Source organism: Poecilia reticulata, chromosome 12 (assembly GCF_904066995.2).
Source record: "Poecilia reticulata chromosome 12, P_reticulata-male-v2, whole genome shotgun sequence".
Classification (NCBI taxonomy): Eukaryota; Metazoa; Chordata; class Actinopteri; order Cyprinodontiformes; family Poeciliidae; genus Poecilia; species Poecilia reticulata.
This window is the reverse complement of record NC_088841.1, coordinates 29070907-29093250: the sequence shown is the minus strand read 5'-3', so window position 1 is coordinate 29093250 and position 22344 is coordinate 29070907. Positions and strand designations below refer to the sequence as shown.

The 22344-nt window shown below is 43.8% G+C and overlaps 1 protein-coding gene across 1 annotated transcript; it reads left to right on the top strand.

Moving 5' to 3' along the window:
- Nucleotides 1-1429: 1429 nt before the first annotated feature.
- LOC103460764 (stonustoxin subunit beta-like) lies at nt 1430-10064 on the top strand. The gene is made up of 4 exons (XM_081613915.1): nt 1430-1504; nt 7415-7671; nt 8444-8490; nt 8636-10064. Exons 1-4 carry the CDS (start codon nt 1430-1432, stop codon nt 9160-9162), a joined length of 906 nt encoding a protein of 301 aa, XP_081470041.1. The 3' UTR covers nt 9163-10064.
- The last annotated feature ends 12280 nt before the right edge of the window (nt 10065-22344 follow it).

Genomic DNA, 22344 nt, shown 5'->3' with positions numbered 1-22344 from the left:
GAATATACAAAAATACAGAATATAAGTTCAAGGTGTCCTATCATTACACATTACACCATGCCATTATACCTTAGATAAACTAAGAAGGAAATAGATAAAACAGAGATAAGTTCAACCTCAAATTGCTATTAATAAGCAAAACTAAGACAAGTTAACTAATAATCATGCCTCTACTCTGGTCAAAGTAGATATGTATGTTCAGCGCAATGTACTACATACACACTTAGAAGATATCTCGGACTTAGTAACAGGTGAAATAATAGCAAACGAATGAACATCAAGTCACTCATTTAGCTGCAGTAAACACTTGAATATTGCAACTTATCAATGATGCACACTTACAAGAACACACATATCTTGCAAGTCTTTCCCACATGTCAGCTCAGGGGTTCGGACTTCACCACCAGATATCAGCAAAATTACAGCAAAGTGATTGCTGTACACCTTAAGGCAGAAGAGGGCAACTCTAGGCCTCGAAGGTCGGTCTTCTGCAACTTTTTGATGTGTCTCTATTTCAATACATCTAAGTCAAATAATGAGGTCGTTAGCAGGACTGTGGAGAACCTGACTGCAATTAGGAGGTGATTCAGCTGTTGGATTCAAGTGTGTTGATCCAGGGAGACATTTAAGAGTACACCGGCCCTCGAGGACCAGGGTTGCCCACCCCTGCCTTAAGGGACAAATGTAACGCTGAACAGAAATCACATAATACAAACATTAGTACTCAAAATCAAACTTAAACTATTTAAGAATCTTTTGAACAATCATATTTGGTATAAATGTTATTTCAATAACTGATTATGATGATAATAATAGATGTCTGACTTTGACGTTGGTTACCATGCTAAGTCTATACATATAAACTGCTGGTTTTCATTTACTCCAGGCTGAAAGATTCAAGAATTTAAGGATTCAAGAATTTTTATTGTTATATCATCTTTGCTTGCTTGTGGTACAAAATTCAGACTCAGGTCCCAGACTAATAAATTTAATACATCAATAAAATAAATAATAAAGTAATTTGTGTGATATTTATACATTAAAAAGTGTCTATTTGTCTAAATAATTTATGAGATTAAGCTGAGTTAGGTGGAGCTTGAGAAGAAACTGTTTCTCAGCCTGTCGGTCTTGCCCCTCAGCATGAGGGAAGGGGCTGGAAAAGTCTGTGTGCAGGATTGGAAGAGTCCTTTGTGATGAGGAGCACATTCCTCTTCCATCATTATGTATAGAGGTCCAAGGTGGAGAAAATGCATCTTCCCAAAGTCCTCTGTGCAGCCTTAGCCACTCTCTGCAGAGCCATCCTCTTAGCAGCAGTACAACTGCAATGCCACATGGTGAGGGAGAGAACGCTCTCCACCACACAGTGATAAAAGTTAATCAGGACTGAGTTCCCCAATCCAGTTCTCCTGAGCTTCCTGAGGAAGTAGAGATGCTGGTGGGCCTTCCTGACCAGACGGGAAGTGTTGGTACTCCAGGTGAGGTCACTGGATATATGCACACCCAGGTACCAGTAGCTGGAAACCACAGCGGCTCCTCTGGTGTACAGAGGTTGAAGAGCATCCTTGTCTCTTCTGAAAGCCACCACCATCTCCTTGGTCTTCTTCACATTGATGTTGAGATTATTTTCTCTGCATCACTGTGTTCCAACACCTCTTTATAATTGGACATATCACTGATTATGATGTGTCTCACTACTGCTGTGTCATCAGCAAACTTTACTATATGACAGCTGGGGTGCCTTGCCAAGCAATCATATGGCATCAGAGGGAAGAGGAGGGAGCATAGCATGCAGCCCTGCAGCAAGCCAGTGCTGAGGGTGATAGAGGAGATGGTGTTGTCGATCCTGACAGTCTGAGGTCTATTGGTCAGGAAATACAGAATCCAGGTCCCCAGTGTGGGACTCATTACACAGTGTGGGTATTAATCTGGTACTGAGGGGGTGTTAGGATTCTCAAAGTAGGTGTAGAACTTATTGAATGCAACTGGCACTGCAGGGTCTCTTGGGCATTGTTGGGCATGCCCTGATGTTGTACTTTATGATACACTTGATGCCCTTCCACGTGGGCAAGAAGTTGTTTGTGGTCAAGTGTCCTTGAATTTTCTGGAGAAATGTGGTGTTGACCATCACAATACCTGCATTCATTTGCTTCTCGGAGTACTGATGCATCACCTGTCTTAAATTCAGCATCCCAAGCTTTCAGTAGAGTTCTCATCTCAGCATTCACCTCATGGTTTCTGGTTTGGGTAACAAGCTACTGTCCTGGTGGTGGTGACATCACCAGTACACTTAGTGTTGAGCTGTGCTACATCATGAGCATACTTATGAGCCCTAAGGCTAATAACTAGCCACGTCTCTGAAGACCTGCCAATCTGTGCATTGACAACAGTTCTGGAGCACAGAAGCTGAATTCCTGGACCAGACAGTAACTGTCTTCTTTGTCAGACGTATCAATCTTATAAGCTGGCACCAGAAGGATGGTGAAGTGGTTTCCATCTTTGCCATGATAGGCGCAAAGAAGAGCTCTGCATGCATTGTGAATATTAGTGTACACACAGTCCAGAGTGTTGTCTCTGTGTGTAGGAAAGGTGTCATGCTGGTAAAAACTGGGCAGAGTGTCTCTCAGTTTCACATGATTAAAGTCCTCTGAAATCATGTAAAACACCTCTGGCTGCTTTATCTGCAGCGAACTAATGATGTCATACAGTTCCATCGATGCTTTGTTACCGTTGGCACCCGGCGGGATTTAAACACTGTTGACGAACACCACTGTAAAAACCAGTGTGGCCTTCGGACCAGGGAATGAGGCTGAGTTACAATGCCATGTAACTGTGATTACATCTGGCGCTTCACAAGACATATTGTGTCCTAGCATGGAAATCCCTCATACATAAATGAACATTAATATAGTATCATACAATGTGCATGGATTGCGTGTGGGACATACAGATGCGGACAAATCACGTCGTCTTGTGGTGGATAAACTGTGCATCCAAGAAACCTTTCTACCCAAGCAGGACCTAGAAAGACTCAACTCCCTGCATAAAAATGTGTACGATGTAGATGAATCTACTACTAATTATAGCACAAAGTTAGTTGAGGGTAGAATTTCTGTTGGCGTTGCAGTGCTGTGGCATATACAATCAGCTGATTAAAGTGATCAGACTGGACATTGATTGGGCTATAAGACTCGAGTTCAGTTTTGGAAATAAAAAGTTAATTATTTTGAATAGATATACACCAGTGGTCCCCAAACTACGCCACATTTGGTCCGGCCCCCTGAACAATGCCAGAGAGCATTCAGATTTTTTTTCATATATTGTATTTTCTGGCTTATATGTGGATTTTTCGTCAACCACCAGGGGGCTCTGTAGCAGGAAGTGTGTCCTATAGTTAGGTATGAGGTATTCCTCATACCTAACTATAAGTTTGTTGTCCAACACCATATAACGCACCGAAAGTTTTCAACACCCTCCAGAGGTATTGTTTGAAGGAATGTTTGACGTATTCTATGGATTTCTCATGTTAGAAAATATCACAGGGTGCAGGGTCAGAGGTCAGCTTTGTCTTTTCCTTGTCTTTTCTCATGCGCTGTTAAAGAGTTTGATGCAGCACTCATTCTATTGTCCAACACCAAATAATGCAGCGTAAGCTTTTGACATCCGTCGGAGTTATTGTTTGGAGGAATGTTTGATGTATTCTATGGATTTCTTATGCTTGAGGACAGATACACACACACACACACCTACACACCCCCACGCACACACACACACACACACACACACACACACACAGCAAGACTCTCCCCGCCCCCCCCTTCTCCTTGAAGACAGGCAGACACATGAATGCCTTGGTGTGATGGGCCAGGGTCAGTCTTCTTTGAATGTATTAACCATCTCCAGCCAAAAAGAATCAAGCGCACTCATCCCTTTCACTTCTCAAGCTCAACGGTCAGATATTGTTTGGAATATAATTATTTATTTATTCACTTTGTTGGGGAATATACTATATGTAACCACTGTTCAAGTTTCCCCTATGAACAGCGCCCAGATTCTCTGACCCACACTCTATGAACTATTTCACACTGAGGAATAAGTGTGTTAATTGGCAACGGCATATATGGTAAATAGAGTGCGTAACTGAGCACAATGGCAAGGCCAAGAGTTCTACAACTAAAATCTAAATGCAGTGCAACTTTAACCTTAAAATAAGGAAGGAAAAATGCTAAGGTTGAAACGTACCAGTTTAATAAACCTTACTGGCCAGTAATAAACCAGGGGCAATGCACATTAACAGTGCACAGTTAACTTTCAGCTTTTAACACACTTAGTGCAACCGAACAGTCTCAGAACTGTATAAAACAGCTCTTTTAAAAAGAATACAAAAAAAAATTGGCGAACAAGGCTGAATGCATCAACCACACTATTCAGTCTCTTGAATTAGTAAAGCAGTCCGTTAGCTTTATCAGCGTTGCAAGCCTGAAAGGACTCAGTTAGCATTCATTCTCGGAATAGCAGTTCCAAAGATGGCGGCTCCCAGAACAACCACGAGGGATGGGTTACTCACCCCACCATGGATTACCAGTTTTAAACGAACGGCAATAAAACGGCTCCAACTCCAGCCCAACAGTCCTTTCCAGCTCCTGAGCATGGTTTGGGTCTGCAGCTCCAAATTCCAAGCAAGACGCCGAGCGTGGTCCGGTTCTGTGGCTCCAAAAACAGGCAAAACGTCCAAGAAAAAGTTCGTAGCTCCAACTGGTTAGTTAAACAAAAATAACAGTCCACAGCGGTATAAATCCAACCTTGACCATGAACGGCTGCCGAATCAACCCCCGTCCGTCGCAGCGGGCACGTACACCTCCAGTCCCGTTCTCCCCCCAGTCCATCACTGCCAATCAAATTGCTTAAACTTGATTTTGCCCTGACTGACCAGTAAGGTAGACAAGTAAAAACGATGCATTTCATGGCGGTAGTAAATAACAGTTATTAACAAAACGCTACATTTACTGCGTGTTTTAAGTCAATGGAAAATACTTGTATGTATTATAATGTAAAGGACTTTACAGTGTGTAAAGCCTCCAATATGTGAGTGCAAAACATTAGTCAGGTTAAGTAAAAAACAACACTGCTTAAGGTGAAAAAGCCTACAGTACATTGTATCTAAAAAAATGTTTAAGGTGCCTAGGAGAAAAGAGTTATATATATAACCTGAGGGGTTACATACATTTATTTATTCACTACTAACTCCGATTAAGATTTGACAGAAGTCAGAAAGTCAGGAGGTCACAAAAATCCCATCATATTGCAGCAGTTATTCTATTGTCCAACACCAAATAATACAGCGTAAGCTTTTGACATCCGCCGGAGTTATTGTTTGATGTATTCTATGGATTTCTTATGCTTGAGGACATCAGAGACTGCAGAGTAAGAGGTCAACTTCATCTGCCAGGCTGTAAGTTTTTCACATGCCATGTTAGAGTTTGATGCAGTAGTTATTCTATTGTCCAACACCAAATAATGCAGGCTAAGTTTTCAGCACCCTAATGAGGTATTGTCTTGAGGAATGTTCTATGGATTTCTCATGCTTGAGGACAAATACACGCGCATACACACACACACGCAGCAATGCTGAAAACAGACACAAACACGAATGCCTTGGTGTGATGGGCCAGGGTCAGTCCGCTTTGAATGTTTTCAGCATCTCCACCCATCCCTTTCACTTCTCAAGCTCAGCAGTCAGATATTGTTTGGAATATATTTAATTATTTACTTACTTTGTTTGGAATATACTATATTTATTTATTCACAGCTAACTCTGATTAAGATTTGACAGAAGGGTGTCAGGGGGTGTCACAAAGTTCCCATGGGGGCAGGGGGAAAGGTCAGGAGGTCACAAGGTTCCCATGGGAGGAGGGGGGTTTGATATCAATTAATATCAATTAGTCACGGCCATCAATCAATCATCCGATTAAAATTTGACTGAAGGATGGTCTATATCAGTGTTTTTCAACCACTGTTCCACGGCACACTGGTGTGCCGTGAGTGATCGTCAGGTGTGCTGTGGAGATTATTCAATTTCACCTACGGTACCGTATTTTAGGGACTATAAGCTGCTACTTTTTTCCTAAGCTTTGAACCATGCGGATTGTAGCCCGATGCAGCTTTTCTGTGGATTTTTCTTCAACCACCAGGGGGCTCTCTAGCCGGAAGTGAATCTTTAGAAGTCACAATTGTAAATCAAAAGAAGAACGTGCTAATTTTCATTTAGAACAACCACATGCTAGCAGCAGTCACGACGGATAAATGTTTTCAAACTCATATCATGCAACTTTTAAGTTGAGGGCTGTCGATCTGGCACTACAGGAAGGAAATAGAGTCGCTGCATTTCAGCTCGGTGTGAACGAAACCATGGTTCGGCTTTGGAGACGGAGTGCTGCGTCCAGCAGATTTATTAGGACGCAGCCTTCTGCTGGGTCCTAATGGAAAACCGAGAGCAGCTTCCATCTCCCCTCAACCCCCCCTATTCAAGAGACTTTGATAAGAATGACTATATATGTAATATAGGCGTCTATACAGTATCTTTGTTTACATTTTTGGTTGGTGGTGTGCCTCGAGATTTTTTCAATTAAAATAATGTACCTTGACTCAAAAAAGGTTGAAAAACACTGGTCTATATAGTCTCTCACATCCATCCATCCATCCATCCATCCATCCATCCATCCATTAATTTATTTTCTTCCACTTATCCGGGGTCGGGTCGCGGGGGCAGCAGCTTCAGAAGGGAGGCCCAGACTTCCCTCTCCCCAGCCACTTCTTCCAGCTCCTCCGGGGGAATCCCAAGGCGTTCCCAGGCCAGCCGAGAGACATAATCCCTCCAGTGTGTCCTGGGTCTTCCCCGAGGCCTTCTCCGGGCTGGACGTGCCCGGAACACCTCACAAGGGAGGCGTCCAGGAGGCATCCTGACCAGATGCCCGAGCCTCAACTGGCTCCTCTCGACATGGAGGAGCAGCGGCTCTACACTGAGTCCCTCCCGGATGACCGAGCTTCTTACCCTATCTCTAAGGGAGAGCCCAGCCACCCTGCGGAGGAAACCCAATTCCAGTCACTTGTATCCAGGATCTCATTCTTTCGGTCATGACCCAAAGCTCATGACCATAGATGAGGGTGGGAACGTAGATCGACCGGTAAATCGAGAGCTTCGCTTTTTGGCTCAGCTCTCTCTTCACCACGACGGACCGGTACAGCGCCCGCTTTACGGCAGACGCTGCCCCAATCCGCCTGTCGATCTCCCGCTCCCTTCTTCCCTTATTCGTGAACAAGATCCCCAGATACTTGAACTCCTCCACTTGGGGCAGGGCGCCCACCCCCCCGACCCTCAGAAGGCACTGTACCCTTTTCTGGCTCACCACTTTTGTAGATTTTTCCTGCTTCAAAATTATCACTTGAGACCTTGCGCCTCCATGTCATCACCTCATCATGTGATGAATTGTGTGTCTGCAGCTTATCAGGCTGTTTGGTTTCAGAGGAAGGCTGTGCTTCTCTGGCCTCAGCTCTGACCTTTAACCCCTCCCATCTGAATGAGTTGGACCTGAGCTACAATCATCCAGGAGACTCAGGAGTGAAGCTGCTGTCGGCTGGACTGAAGGATCCAGACTGGAGACTGGAAGCTCTCAGGTATGGAGGAACCTGCTGCAGGAGCAGAAAAGGTCTGATAGAGGAGGAAGAGGGAGAAATGAGAAACAGGTGTAATGTAAAAATTACTGTAACAAGAGTCTGAATGAGAAGAAATAAGAAATGTATTAAAACCTTACAAGGCAAAAGCAAAAATACAGACAAAACAGTCTGTAGAGTCTGCTCTGACTAACAATAGATTTTGGCTTTCTTTTCTAGGTTCTAATTAAAAAATAGGTATGCATCCTTGATTGTTATGTATCAGGGATTCTGTGGACCCCAACACAGATGTTCTTACCATTTGTCTATTGTTAGGAAAGGTGGTTTTTCTTTAATGCTAAAGAATGCAGATAAGTTCTGGGTTGGGGAAATAACACTTAAATAGTCTCCAAGGTCAAAGACCTTTTTGATGGTCCATGGAACAGTATGAGAAAAAAATATTCATATTAAATTAAATTAGATCACTGGTACTGCAAAAGTAACTGTGGATTTTGAGAAAAAAACACTTAATGATGGACATCAATTGGATGACATTGTGTTTTATTGCAAACACTGGTAGTTGGTTGAGTTTGTTTGGAATTTGAGTTATTCAAGTTTAAAAAACAAGGATGTCTCTAAGTGAGGTATAAGTGATGTTTTGTGGTCAGAGTGTGAAGAAAATTTAGTTTTTTATCTTTGGCTTTTATTGTTGATTTTTAAAATTATTTTTCTGACATGTAATGTCCATGTTTGCTGCTGAAAGAGTCTGATGGTCTGACCCCCCTCCTCCTTTCAGGGTGGAGCCTGCTGGAGGCCGATTCTTGACACCAGGTCTGAGGAAGTGTAAGTGTGTTTTTCATCTGATTCATGACAACAAAGCAGCTCACATTCAACCATCTTCTAACTGTCACATCACTCATTCAGGATCATTATCAAAGATCAATAAATGATCAATAACTGCAGCTGGATTGTGTTTGTTCTCCATCAGATTCCTGTCAACTCACCATCGACACAAACACAGTGAACAGAAACCTCAAACTGTCTGAAGACAACAGGAAGGTGACATATGAGGAGCTTCAGTCATATCCTGATCATCCAGACAGATTTGATTATCCTCAGCTGCTGTGTAGAACTGGTCTGACTGGTCGCTGTTACTGGGAGGTCGAGTGGAGAGGAGGAGTTAGTATATCAGTGAGTTACAGAAGAATCAGGAGGAAAGGATACACAATAGACTGTAGGTTTGGAGAGAATGATGAGTCCTGGAGTCTGAGCTGCTCCATTCATGGTTACTCTGTCTATCACAATAACAGAGAAACTCGTCTCTCCTCCTCCTCTGTCTCTAACAAAGTATCAGTGTATGTGGACTGTCCTGCTGGCATTCTGTCCTTCTACAGAGTCTCCTCTGACTCACTGATTCACCTCCACACCTTCAACACCACATTCACTGAACCTCTGATTCCTGGATTTAGGTTCTGGTTTAGTCCTGGTTCTGGTTCCTCAGTGTTTCTGTGCTGAGTTCAGTCTAAAGAGTGTGAAGATTTTCCTCGAGTCAAAGAAACTCTTTCTCAGTTGAACAGATAGTTCAGTCTCCACATGTTTGTTTCTTTCAGTCAAAAGGACATTTTCACCAATAAACTGATTCAGTTTATTGGTGAAAATTTTTAAATTATTTTTTTTTACTTTTTCTTCCTCCAATCCTCTAAAAATCTAAAATGGCATTATTCCAACAGCAATTCAGGATCTAAATCTTGTTTGTGTATCAGTTTGCATCAAATATTCATTTTGAACATCAGGATGTTTTCTCTCTTGCTTTTTTTTTCTCAAACTCTAGACATTTTCTGTTTTTGTCGTCTCCTGTTTCTCAAATCATGTCAGATTCAAATCTTAAATCTTCCTTTTGTACATCCATCAATCCATTAATCCATCCATTTTCTTTACACCCTTGTCCCTTAGTGGGGTCAGGAGGTGCTGGTGCCTCTCCAGCCAACGTTCCGGGTGAGAGGCGGGGTCACCTTGACAGGTCGCCAGTCTGTTGCAGTTCCTTTTGTGCAGTTGCTGCAAATATACTTGTTTTACTAAACCTTAATATTTTTCTTCTTCTGCATTTGATATATTTGCTGCTCTTTCTGTTCTGCTCTTCTGCTCAAATTTCTGCATTACTCTCACGAAGTTGTTTTGAATTACCGGACTTCAGGGAGCATAGGTGCTTATGTGGTGCTTATATGGGCATCAGGCAGGAAATTGTACTGTATGTACTGTTCCACCACTTTGAACTGGACGAAAAGTGGGATTTTTGACCCTGTATTCTGACGCATATGCAGCTAGTCAGCGACAGATATCGACAGCAATCGACAATTGGCGGGGCAGCGCAGTTTCGCAGGCCGCAGTCGAATGCTGTCGAATGCAGAATCCTACAAGCAGGGGGAGGAGGGGTGGGAGGGTGTTAACAGCTTACTCTACTTAACATGTGAAAAGCAACAGGAGACCCACGTGAATTGTCAGTCATTGAATTAAAAAACAATGACATCACAATTCATTACTGACACGTGATTGGTTGGTAGATATCTCCCTATTGGACACACTAGACCATTATAATTACAGGCCTGATTAAGCCCCTCCCTAATAAATTATAAAAATAACCCAGAAATAAAAATACACCAAGCACAAGGCATAAGTTTATATTTTTAATTTTTGTTGAAAAATGTATGTACATACATGCATATAAAACACATCTACAAGAAACCACACATATATATATATATATATATATAAACACATCTACAAATAAACCACACATAAAATAACATCTATAAATAAAAAAAAACTTCAGTTAAAAAAAAAAAAAAAGATTACAGCACAAAATGCTTCTGGGCCATGTGGTGGTGGCTTTCTTTCTGAGCATGATCCAACATACAAACGTTTATGACGCAACATGCTGTATTTAGGGTTCGCTTCAAGTCTCTCTTGTAGTTTGGAGCAGAGGTTGTCGAGCTCCTGGCTGCGGAAACTTGGTGGTCTCACAATCCAGCCCGATACACCCTCGAAGACGCCATCCTCTTCATCAGACATGAGGTCAATGGTGACACCTTCCCAAAAGGATATCTCCTCTGCTGCCAGGACGCTCTCCCTCGCCTCCAGCAGCTGTTGACAGAGAACAGACATTAAGTCATAAAGAATCTTTATGAAAACATATTGTTCAAACTATACTGAAATTTTAAGTGTCTTGGTTTAGAAACAGGTGTAATCCATTTGTCATTGAAATCTATGGCTATGTGGTAAAGTATCAACTCCTGAATATCATGTAAATAAACATGATATTTAACAAAACATTGATAAAAGTACTTAAGTGATTTGTCATTAACCATTGAGGCTACATTAAAATTATTGCACACCATCTTGTCCCAAAATGTTACAGCGTCTTAAGAAAATTTAATGTTATTTTTCTTTTCACTGCTGATTGCATTCATACACACATATATACAAACATGCATGCAAAACTGATGCATTTGATGCAATTGTGACATCTCTAGTAATAAATCTTACCTTCTTCTTTCTTTAGCTACATCTGGATGACTAGCAGTAGGTCCTGGATGCAGCTGGAAAACATTTTTGTGGATTGTCAATACATAGCATAATTACATTATGTACATAAACAATGCTGAAGCGTAAAATATCATCAGCATTCTAAAATAGTAGATACTCACACACAGTTGCATCTCTGTCCTCATCACGGACATCAGAAAGTTGCAGAAGAGTCTGATGGACACAAACGTGACTCTCATTCTGTGGAGTCTGTGGAAATAAATGTAAAATTAAAAAAATATTGTAGCAAATATATCGCTTTCTCAAAAATACATAAGTAAATAAGGTAAAATTATTCTCAACCAACCATTATACAGTCGGGAATCAACGGAGTGATTATACATACCGGCTTTATGACTTCGTCCTCAGATCCGTCGTCCGTCCGCCATTTTGTAGATCTTTACTGCTTTCCACACTCTGCCTTGCTGTACTGCATTACAACAAAATAAATAAAATAACAGGAAGATCAGTTTTCCTTACAAATATGAGAGTGTTCACTATTCACTAAATGTGAAATCACAACTTACTGAATCTCTCTTGGTCCTGGTCTTGCTCCTCGGCACCGTGGTCTGAGGTCTGGCTGGTTCTGCTTGGCCATTTTTCAGGTCTGAAAAAATCAAAGACGACGCGAGTATTTTTAAGAGTTCAGAACATCACATGTAATAGAGATTACAATACAAAATCTCACCGACACTTGTTTCGGCATTAAGAAAACGACAGACCGCTTTCTGTAAGAAACAAACAAAGCAACTGGCCTCGCACCACGTGTTATTTATTAAAGCTTTCTTACCGTGAGTTCGGTCTTGTTGGACCGCCGCGGTGTCATCTGTTGTTTTCCGCCGGATCATTGCTCAATATCAAAACGATACTGAAAAGGTAACTCCGTGAAATAGGACTTTTTCCACCATTTCACACAACCCACGGGTATTTTCGTTCATGTTTAGCAGTAGCACTCGTTAGGACCGGTGCAAATCTTCCTCTGGAGTTTAATGGCAGCTGCTTGACTGACTATGAAAGCGCATTACTGCCACCAACTGGACTGGAGTGTTAAATGAAAGTTGACAGAAAAAAATACGTTCCAAAAGTTATTTTTTCAAAAGTTACGTGACAGTAAATTTTATTTTTATTATAATTAATTATATGTTTATTTACTCAATTCTACTTTGAGCTGTCTCCTTTTTAGTTTATACAGAATATGACTCATAATCCGTGAGTTATATTTAGTGCTTAACTAACAAAACTTTAAAAAAAGAATACAAATGTTTATACTCTATCAGAAGGTATCACATACTTTCAACCATTTTGTTCTTCAATTTAAACTTGAGAGTTAAGCAACTGAATACTGAAAAATCTGTAGTTTCTTAAGTCCTGTATTGTGATGTGGAATGACCACTACCACTCCAATATAGCATGACTCTGGGTCTTTAAAGCAATCAGTGAACATTAACATTAGTTTGAATATTATTCACAAATTCTTAACACCACCCTTTTTTATACAATCTCATCCTTATTGATGCCTATTGGAAAGTTTTGATGAATGGCATTAGTAGTCCTGTGACAGACTGGCGACCTGTCCAGGTGACCCCGCCTCTCGTTCGGAACATTGGCTGGAGAGGCACCAGCACCTTCTTCCGACCCCACTAAGGGACAAGGGTGTAAAGAAGATGGATGGATGGATGGATGGCATTAGTATTCTTGTTTTGCGTAAGGATTCTGGCAAGCCTTAGAATAAGTGTGTGTTGGACGCCCTTAAAAATATTGTCTTGACCTCACATCTACTCCATTTCAAAATTGCAGAGTAAGCCAATTTATCTCAGATTGTTGTTCTTATCTGTCCAAGCAGCATTCCTTCCCAAGCCATATTTGGTCCAACTTGTCTTCTCACATGATAGGAAAGGAAACTATTAAATCAATTTGACCTACAGAGGGGCCATATCCTTTTCACAAAACAACTCCTTAAGTAGTATTTCTGCTCTTGCATACATACAGAATTATATTCACAGGAAGCGATGTAAACTTAGATTAGCAATGCAATGCAACGTTTGGGGAACTTGTGAATGATTACAGTTTCATACTTGGTTCTGATTAAAATAATTAAACTGAATTATTCTATTGTTATTATTGGACTTACATTTCGGAGATTGAACATTTCTGTTTTTATTACGTTTTTAAAATAAAAATTTAAAAAGTTCAGAAAATAAATGCAATCTACTGAACATTCTGATTTCATGAGGGAAATGTTTGTTACAAAGTTGATTACTGCATTAATTTCATGTGAATTAAATTGTTGTGTTTTTTGTAATGTACTGTTACTGGATGTAAATATATTTGTATTTTTTAAAGGATTTTGACTCATTTACTGGCCGACATTATATAAATCATTTGGTGACCAATTTAAAAAAGTAAATGAATTCAAAATGGAAAATCTAATTTCTGGAGCATAAATATTAACCACTAACACAGTATCATCAAGTGACTGGAGTTTATTTATTTATTAGCACAGTTTGATGAAACAGTGAAGAAAAATAAGACAATTATAAATGGAACTGGTTCATTTCTTGGTCAAAAACTCATAATTGCCAGAAAAATACAGAAAAATAGAAATTGTATTTTGAAACGCATAAAAGGAAACTTGTAAAAAAAAAGTTTAATTCATCATGGAAAATACCTTATTTTCAGATAAATCACCACATAACATTTTTTAAGACCACAGCCAAATTATATTGATAAAATCCTCTGAAAATGTTTCATTTGAATTTTTAATTATGATTTCTGTGTGCAGAACATTTCAGATGTTCTAATAATTGCAATAGATTTACATATTTTAAAATGTTTAATTGACCCTGATGGAAATCCTGATACGTCAACGACCCTGAAATAGACGTTCCTCCAGAATCTCAGTGATTTCCTTTGGTTTCAGTCTTGCATCCACATCAGCAGAAAGAGGTTTTGAAACCTCTGAAATATCATCAGTAGCAATAATTTCAGCATTAAAAGCTGAAATCTGACTTCATCTAGTTGAGCATCAAGTCCTTGAATGGGAGGTTTTAGACTCCTGGTAGTTTGAGCAGTGAATGTAACAAACAGCCATTGGTAGAAAAAGCTGCTGTTCCTGTAAATGACCCAACATGACAGTTTGATCTGATCGGTCAGCCTCCTCTCCATCAGTAGAAGAGGCTCCTGATGGACCTGATGGTCCAGAGCAGTGCTGGCTTCAGAGTCAACACATTTAATCAGGGGGGATTTTCCACTTCCTGCTCCACCGTTGACATACAAGTAAAATGGATGAGGGTCCAAAGCACAGAAACACTGAATACACCAGTCTCTTCCTGCATAGAACACACAGGCCTGGTTCTGGTCCAGATTCTGATCAACTGATCGTAACACAGTTGGATCAATTGAAGGCTGTTCCCTGATGACTCTGACTTCTGTTCCAGCATCAGACTGATGACTGCAGTCGGGTCGACATCCTGATCTTTGTCCTCATCAGAATATCTCTCAGATTCTCATCACACTGTAATCTTACAGCTTCAGGAGCCAGAATCCACCGTTCATCCATCACATCGTCTCTGTTTGGTTCTCCTTCTTCCACCGACTCTGAATCTCCTCAGAAAAGTTTCTCATGTTCGTCTGTCTGTCTTAATGCTTTTCACAGACTCAATGTCCTCAGAACCAGGAAGTCGTCTGCAGCCAGAACAGTAGAAGAGCTGATGGGTTTGGACCATCATGATGTTGGAATAATAATAGTGCCGACTGAATACCAACATGAATCAGCAGCTTTTTAATGCTGGTGGAAAAAAGACCCAAACAGGCGACAAGAAGGTGAATCAGTGACAAACAGTCTCCACAGCAGAGAGACGAATCACGGCTCTTCATCATCCTCCTCCTCATCCTCACCCTCCACCACCTCCACTGGGTTCTGATGGGTCGGTTCAGAGTTTAAGTGACAACTCTGAAGTCGTCACTTCACAAGTGATGAAGATCCATTTTTCTTTCACTTCCTGCTCATTTCTTTCCAAAGCTCCATGTTTTCCAGGAGGAGCTTCAATGTTCTCCAGCTCTCTTTAGATGATGAAGGAACTCAGACTGACTCCACCCGGCTGATGCTTCAGGTGAGCAGAAACAAACAAACCCCAAAGTCGTCCCTGCAGACCAGCTTTAGATTTGGATCAACTGAACATCAAGCTTCAGTAACATCTCAGTTAAAGTTTGTTTTCCAGATCTGAGGTCAGAAAGTTCTGGTTTCCATCATGTCCCAGTTTTTAGTTCTGTTTTTTTCTGCTTCTTTTTCTCCACCTGACAGAGACGAGATGATTAAAATGCTTCATAGAAACGTTCAGATCTCAGATCCTCATTGAACCTGATGTCTGCAGTTTTAGTCAGAAGCTCCCAGATGGTCCAGATGAGAAGATCTGAGCATCTGGTTTGGTGGATCCAGAAGGTTCTGGACTCATTCAGAAACCCAGAACAACTGGACTCCAGTCACACCTTCAACAGAACATTCTGCTCTAAATCCAGACTGGACCGCTTGATGTCTTTGGACCTGAAACATAAAGTGCTGTGAAAAACTATTTGCTCCTTTACAGATTTCTGCTGTTTTGCCTTTTTGTCCTCCTGAAATGTTTCAGATCATCAAACTGATTTTAATATTTGATGAAGAAAAACTGATTAATACAAAAAACAGTTTTCAAATGATTTCATCTATTAAATTAAATCTCCAAACCAACGTGGCTCCATGTGAGAAATTATTCACACTCCTTTGTTAAATCACAAACTCACTGTGATTAAACCACATTTTTAGAAAGCTGAGCTGAATCTCCCAGTAAACCCAGACCTGATAATTACCTCCAATACATTATTTTAATATAACCTCTGATGGATAAAAGATCTCTGAAAGCAACTCATAATCTAAAACAGTGGCCCCCAACCCCCGGTCCGTGGACCGGTACCGGTCCGCGCACCAATTGGTACCGGGCCGCGCAAGAAATAGTGAAATGTTTCCGTTTTATGTATTATTTGAGTCTGGAGGATTTTTTATTTTGAAAATCCTTTAACCGGATTCTCTCGGTTACTTGCGCGCCAACACTGAGGCCACAAGCAGCAAAATGAGTAAGAAACAGATCAGATGTCTTTGGAAAGTTTCTTATCGCAGTGAAGTTAGTTTCAAGTTGGATATTCGAGCTCCGGGGATTAGCGGCATTTAGCCAAAGGTTGATCCAATTTATGAATGCTAATGTCTGCCGGCGGTTCCCCACCGCTCCTGGCCGCAGCGCCCAAAGGTTCACTTAGGGACTGTCAACAAATTACCGAACCAAATCTTCCTGTCAAAGAAATGTTAATAATTGTCTTGAATTGTAACCAACTAACTAATTGTAAGTGCTATTTCATGCTTTTACATGAGACTCAATATTATATATGAAATTTTAAAGTCATACAATATTTTCAATTATTTTAATATTAAATAATATGTTTTCTTCAATAGCTTCCAGGTCATGTGACCTATTGATTCAAAATCACTTTCAAATAATTATACTAGTCTCTATAGAAGAGGCACAAACTTTTTTTCCCATTTTTAGCCATTTTCCATTTTTTAGGAATTTTTTTACTCAAAATTGAGGGTTTTTCTTCAATAGCTTCCAGGTCATGTGACCTGTTGATTCAAAATCTGCGTGAAATTGTTCTAGCAGTCTCTATAGATGAGGCATAAACTTTTGTTTTCCATTTTTAGCCATTTTCCAATTTTTAGGAATTTTTTGGTCAAACTTGAGGGTTTTTATTCAATAGCTTCCCTGGTGTCATGAGTAGGTGAGGAGGCGGTGAGTAGGAACGCAGGCAGGAACCAGGATGTAGCGAAAATGATGAATTTAATGACAAAAACTAACAAGGAACAGCGGGGAAAACAGCACGAGGAGACTGGCAACACGGAGACAGGTGACATCAATTGACATTCAGTTGACAATCAGTAGGCAAGCAATCGACAGTCAGTAGACAAACAATAGACAAGGACCCGACGAAGAATACAGACAACAGGGGAGACTAAATACACACGGGGCAATCACGGGAACGAGACACACCTGGGAGACAATCAACGGGGAAAGACGCAGAGACAGGACTAACAGGGAACAGAATCACACAGAAACTAGAAAATAAACACATAGAAACACGGATCATGACAGTACCCCCTCCTCAAGGGGCGACTACCAGGCGCCTAACAAAAGGTCCAACAAACAAAAAACAACCCAACAGGGTGGGCGGAGGGGCGACGGTAGGAGGGCCAGAGTCCAGAAAACAAAAAACCAGATCCCAACAGGGTGGGCGGAGGGGTGACGGTAGGAGGGCCAGAGTCCAGAAAACAAAAAAAAACAAATCCAAACAGGAATCCAAACACAAAAACCCTTCCGGGGGCCGTCCACGGCACAGGAGGTAGACCTCTCGTGGGAGGTCCGGCGGGCGGCGACGCAGGAGGCGGAGCTTGAGCCGCGGCGGGCGGCGACGCTGGAGGCGGAGCTTGAGCCGCGGCGACGCTGGAGGCGGAGCTTGAGCCGCGGTGGGCGGCGACGCTGGAGGCGGAGCTTGAGCCGCGGTGGGCGGCGACGCTGGAGGCGGAGCTTGAGCCGCGGTGGGCGGCAACGCAGGAGGCGGAGCCTGAGCCGCGGTGGGCGGCGACGCAGGAGGCGGAGCTTGAGCCGCGGTGGGCGGCGACGCTGGAAGCGGAGCTTGAGCCGCGGTGGGCGGCGACGCTGGAGGCGGAGCTTGAGCCGCGGTGGGCGGCGACGCTGGAGGCGGAGCTTGAGCCGCGGCGGGCGGCGACGCAGGAGGCGGAGCTTGAGCCGCGGCGGGCGGCGACGCTGGAGGCGGAGCTTGAGCCGCAGTGTGCGGCGACGCAGGAGGCGGAGCTTGGGCCGCGGTGGGCGGCGACGCTGGAGGCGGAGCTTGTGCCGCGGTGGGCCGGTCGGAGCGCCGGCTGCTGCAGGCGCTGGAGACTGGGGTCCGGGCGGAGCAGAGGCCGTGGGCTCGGGCGGAGCAGAGGCCGTGGGCTCGGGCGGAGCAGAGGCCGTGGGCTCGGGCGGAGCAGAGGCCGTGGGCTCGGGCGGAGCAGAGGCCGAGGGCTCGGGCGGAGCAGAGGCCGAGGGCTCGGGCGGAGCAGAGGCCGGGGAACCGGCAGGACGGCCGGCTGGATTCTCGGGAGGTTCACCGGGGAGCTGCGCACCGGCAGCGGACTCGGAGAGCTCAGGCGGAGCGCCGGCTGCTCCGGGCGCTGGGAGCTCTGGCGGAGCGCCATCTGCTGCGGGCGCTGGGAGCTCTGGCGGAGCGCCGGCTGCTGCGGGCGCTGGGAGCTCTGGAGCTGGGAGCTCTGGCGGAGCGCCGGCTGCTGCGGGCGCTGGGAGCTCTGGAGCTGGGAGCTCTGGCGGAGCGCCGGCTGCTGCGGGCGCTGGGAGCTCTGGAGCTGGGAGCTCTGGCGGAGCGCCGGCTGCTGCGGGCGCTGGGAGCTCTGGAGCTGGGAGCTCTGGCGGAGCGCCGGCTGCTGCGGGCGCTGGGAGCTCGGGAAGGACACTAGGGGACTCTGGAGGGACGCTAGGAAGCTCTGGGAGGACGCTAGGAAGCTCTGGGAGGACGCTAGGAAGCTCTGGGAGGACGCTAGGAAGCTCTGGGAGGACGCTAGGAAGCTCTGGGAGGACGCTAGGAAGCTCTGGGAGGACGCTAGGAGGCTCTGGGGGAACGCTAGGAGGCTCTGGGGGAACACTAGGAGGCTCTGGGGGAACACTAGGAGGCTCTGGGGGGACACTAGGAGACTCTGGGGGGACACTAGGAAGCTTGGGGAGCTGCACGCCGGCCGCGGGTGCAGGCAACTCGGGTGGTCGAGGGCGGCGGCGACGTCGATGCCCCGGGGCCGGGACCTCCGGCGGCTCAGAGCGATGGTGACGCCGTGGCCCGACACCTGGTGGGCAGATCGCCATACGAGTCCCCCACCAGGGACTCATCCGGTCGTCGGCAGCGGGCGCAGGAAACTCGGGGAGCTGCACGCCGGCAGTGGGTGCAGGAAGCTCGGGGAGCTGCACGCCGGCAGCGGGTGCAGGACAGGGTGACCAGGCTGTGGCGGCTGGAGACGGGCAGGCTGTGGGAAGAGACGGAGCTGGCTTAGGTCTTGCTGCCAGCACAGCCTTTACCGTCTCTAGCTCCAGCTTTACCTCCTGGTAGAAATCCTCCAAGCCCAACCCAGGAAGGAGCTGGATCCACCTGTCTAGGTGGATCACCATCCGAATGGCGGCGTTGAGGCGGGTGAACGGAGAATATGGTTTTTTTAATTCCTCGTCGTATCTCCTGACCTCCCTAAACAGGGAACGACGGTCTGCTGGGTCCATGACGTTAGCGTTTCTCACCGGTATTGGTCGTGGTCGGGTCCTTCTGTCATGAGTAGGTGAGGAGGCGGTGAGTAGGAACGCAGGCAGGAACCAGGATGTAGCGAAAATGATGAATTTAATGACAAAAACTAACAAGGAACAGCGGGGAAAACAGCACGAGGAGACTGGCAACACGGAGACAGGTGACATCAATTGACATTCAGTTGACAATCAGTAGACAAGCAATCGACAGTCAGTAGACAAACAATAGACAAGGACCCGACGAAGAATACAGACAACAGGGGAGACTAAATACACACGGGGCAATCACGGGAACGAGACACACCTGGGAGACAATCAACGGGGAAAGACGCAGAGGCAGGACTAACAGGGAACAGAATCACACAGAAACTAGAAAATAAACACATAGAAACACGGATCATGACACCTGGTGATATAACCTGTTGATTCAAAATCTCTGTGAAATTGTTCTACCAGTCTGTATAGATGAGGCACAGTCATTTGTTTTCCATTTTAATTCTTTATTTTTCAGCAATCTTCTTAGCCAAAATTTAGTATGTTTTGTATAGCTTCCAAGACATGTGTCCTATTTATTCAAAACCACTTTGAAATTGCTTTACAAATCATTAGAGATGAGGCACCCTCACTATTTCCCCATTTTAGATATTTTTCCATTTTTTCCCATAATTTAAATGTAAAAATTAAAAAATATGATTGGTGTTTAATAGCTTAAATTTCATGTGACCCACTGACAAGGAATAAAAAGGGTTAAATGGAATAAATATCAGTGTGCACCACCTAGTCTAGTAGAATAATTTTATATTTATTTTGAGTTAATTGGTCCCATGTCCCATAAGCTATTAAGAAAATTCAATCATCTTCCCTTGTCTGCAGTCGGGTTGCAGGGTCAGCAGAGGCCCAGACTTCCCTCTCCCAGCCACTTGTTCCAGCTCCTCCAGGGGGATCCCAAGGTGTTCCCAGCCCAGCCAAGAAACATAGTTCCTCCAGCGTGTTCTGGGTCTTCCTGTGGGCCTCCTCCTGGTAGGATGTGCCCAAAAGACCTTACTAGGGAGGCGTTAAGAAGACATCCTAATCTGATGCCTGACCCGCCTCAGCTGGCTCCTCTCGAAGGAAAAAATCAGCGGCTCTACTCTGAGTCCCTCCTGGATGACTGAGCTTCTCATCCTATCACTAAGGGAGAGCCCAGACAACGTATGGAAAAAATAATTTTGGCCGCTTGTGTTTGTGATCTTGTTCTTTCAGTCAAGACCCTTAAACCAATGCCATAGATGAAGGTAGGGACGTAGATCGACTGGCAAATAGAGACCTTTGCTTTTTGATCCAGCTGTCTCTTCACCACGACAGACTGGTCCAGCGCCCACTTTACTGCAGACGCTGCGCCAATCTGTCTATTGATCACCTGTTCCATTTTACCCTCATTCTTGATGTTATGGATTCTGTATTTTCCTCCATCTTTTTTAGCCTCTTTCTTCTGCTTAACATGCTGCAGCATACATAACCATGTTTATATGTGACTGCTGGCAGTCATATGTAAACAGACTGAAACTGATTAGAGTACCGTTTAGGGAGGGTCCAGATTGCAGAGATGAATAAAAAGCTAAACTTGCTACAATCTTTGCCTCACTTGGCTTCTTGTCACTTGGCCCCAGAGCTGGACGATGAATGTAGCCTAAGAAGGATGATGTTCCATTTGGATATGTATGGATTGTGAAATTTGATCATTTTTTAGCATTAAAGCTTATTTTTATATTTAACCAAATCTCACTATTTCTCAATTTACAATGAGTGGTTCTGGTCGGGTCCTGAAACTGGTTAACGAACAGGGGTGGTGAACAGAGACAGAAATGAATGAACTCCAACAATGAACAAGATCCTAAGATGCTTAAACTCCTCCACTTGGGTCATGACAATCTTCCCTGACCCAAATAAGGTACTGAGCCCATGGGAAGGTGAACCCACTTTGGGCTGAGACTGGCCAGACTCCATGTGTTTTGGCACCAGATGCTTGCTACGGAGCACCAACTCCAGGCTCCAGGGTGGTGCCCTGGTGACCTGCGTCCAGGTGAGGGGACACTGTATCCATTGATTATGCTCTTCATAAAGGGTCTTTGGGCTGATCTTTGTCTGGTTCATCACCTAGGACCTCTAGCATTGGGTGACCCCACAAGGGGTATGAAACCCCTAACAGCATAACACCTCAAACCCTTTCATCATGATAAGGTGGCAGCCTATGGAGAGGTGAAGAAAAAATAGGAAATATATTTTTAAATATAAAATTGCCTAAAAAATAATAAAATGGGTCAAAATGAATTAAAAATGAGCCTACCTCATCTCTCCAGTCTACTTAAACAATTTTACACTGATTACAAGTAATTGGGTCACAGTTTAGTGAGAACTCCTGCTCGTGTTCTCACAAAAACCAGGAACATAGAACACATAACACCAGTTTTAAAGTCCCTACACTGGCTCCCTGTAACTCGGACAATAGACTTTAAAATACTGTTGTTAGTTTATAAATCACTGAACGGTTTAGCACCACAATACATGAAAGATCTGCTGTTGTATCAACCTTCCAGACCCCTCAAGTCTTCTGGTTCTGCTCTGCATCCAGAACCAAACGATGAGAAGCAGCATTCAGTTTCCATGCACCACAAATTTGGAACAAACTTCCAGAAAACTGTAAAACAACTGAAACACTGAGATCCTACAAACATCAACTAAAAACCCAACT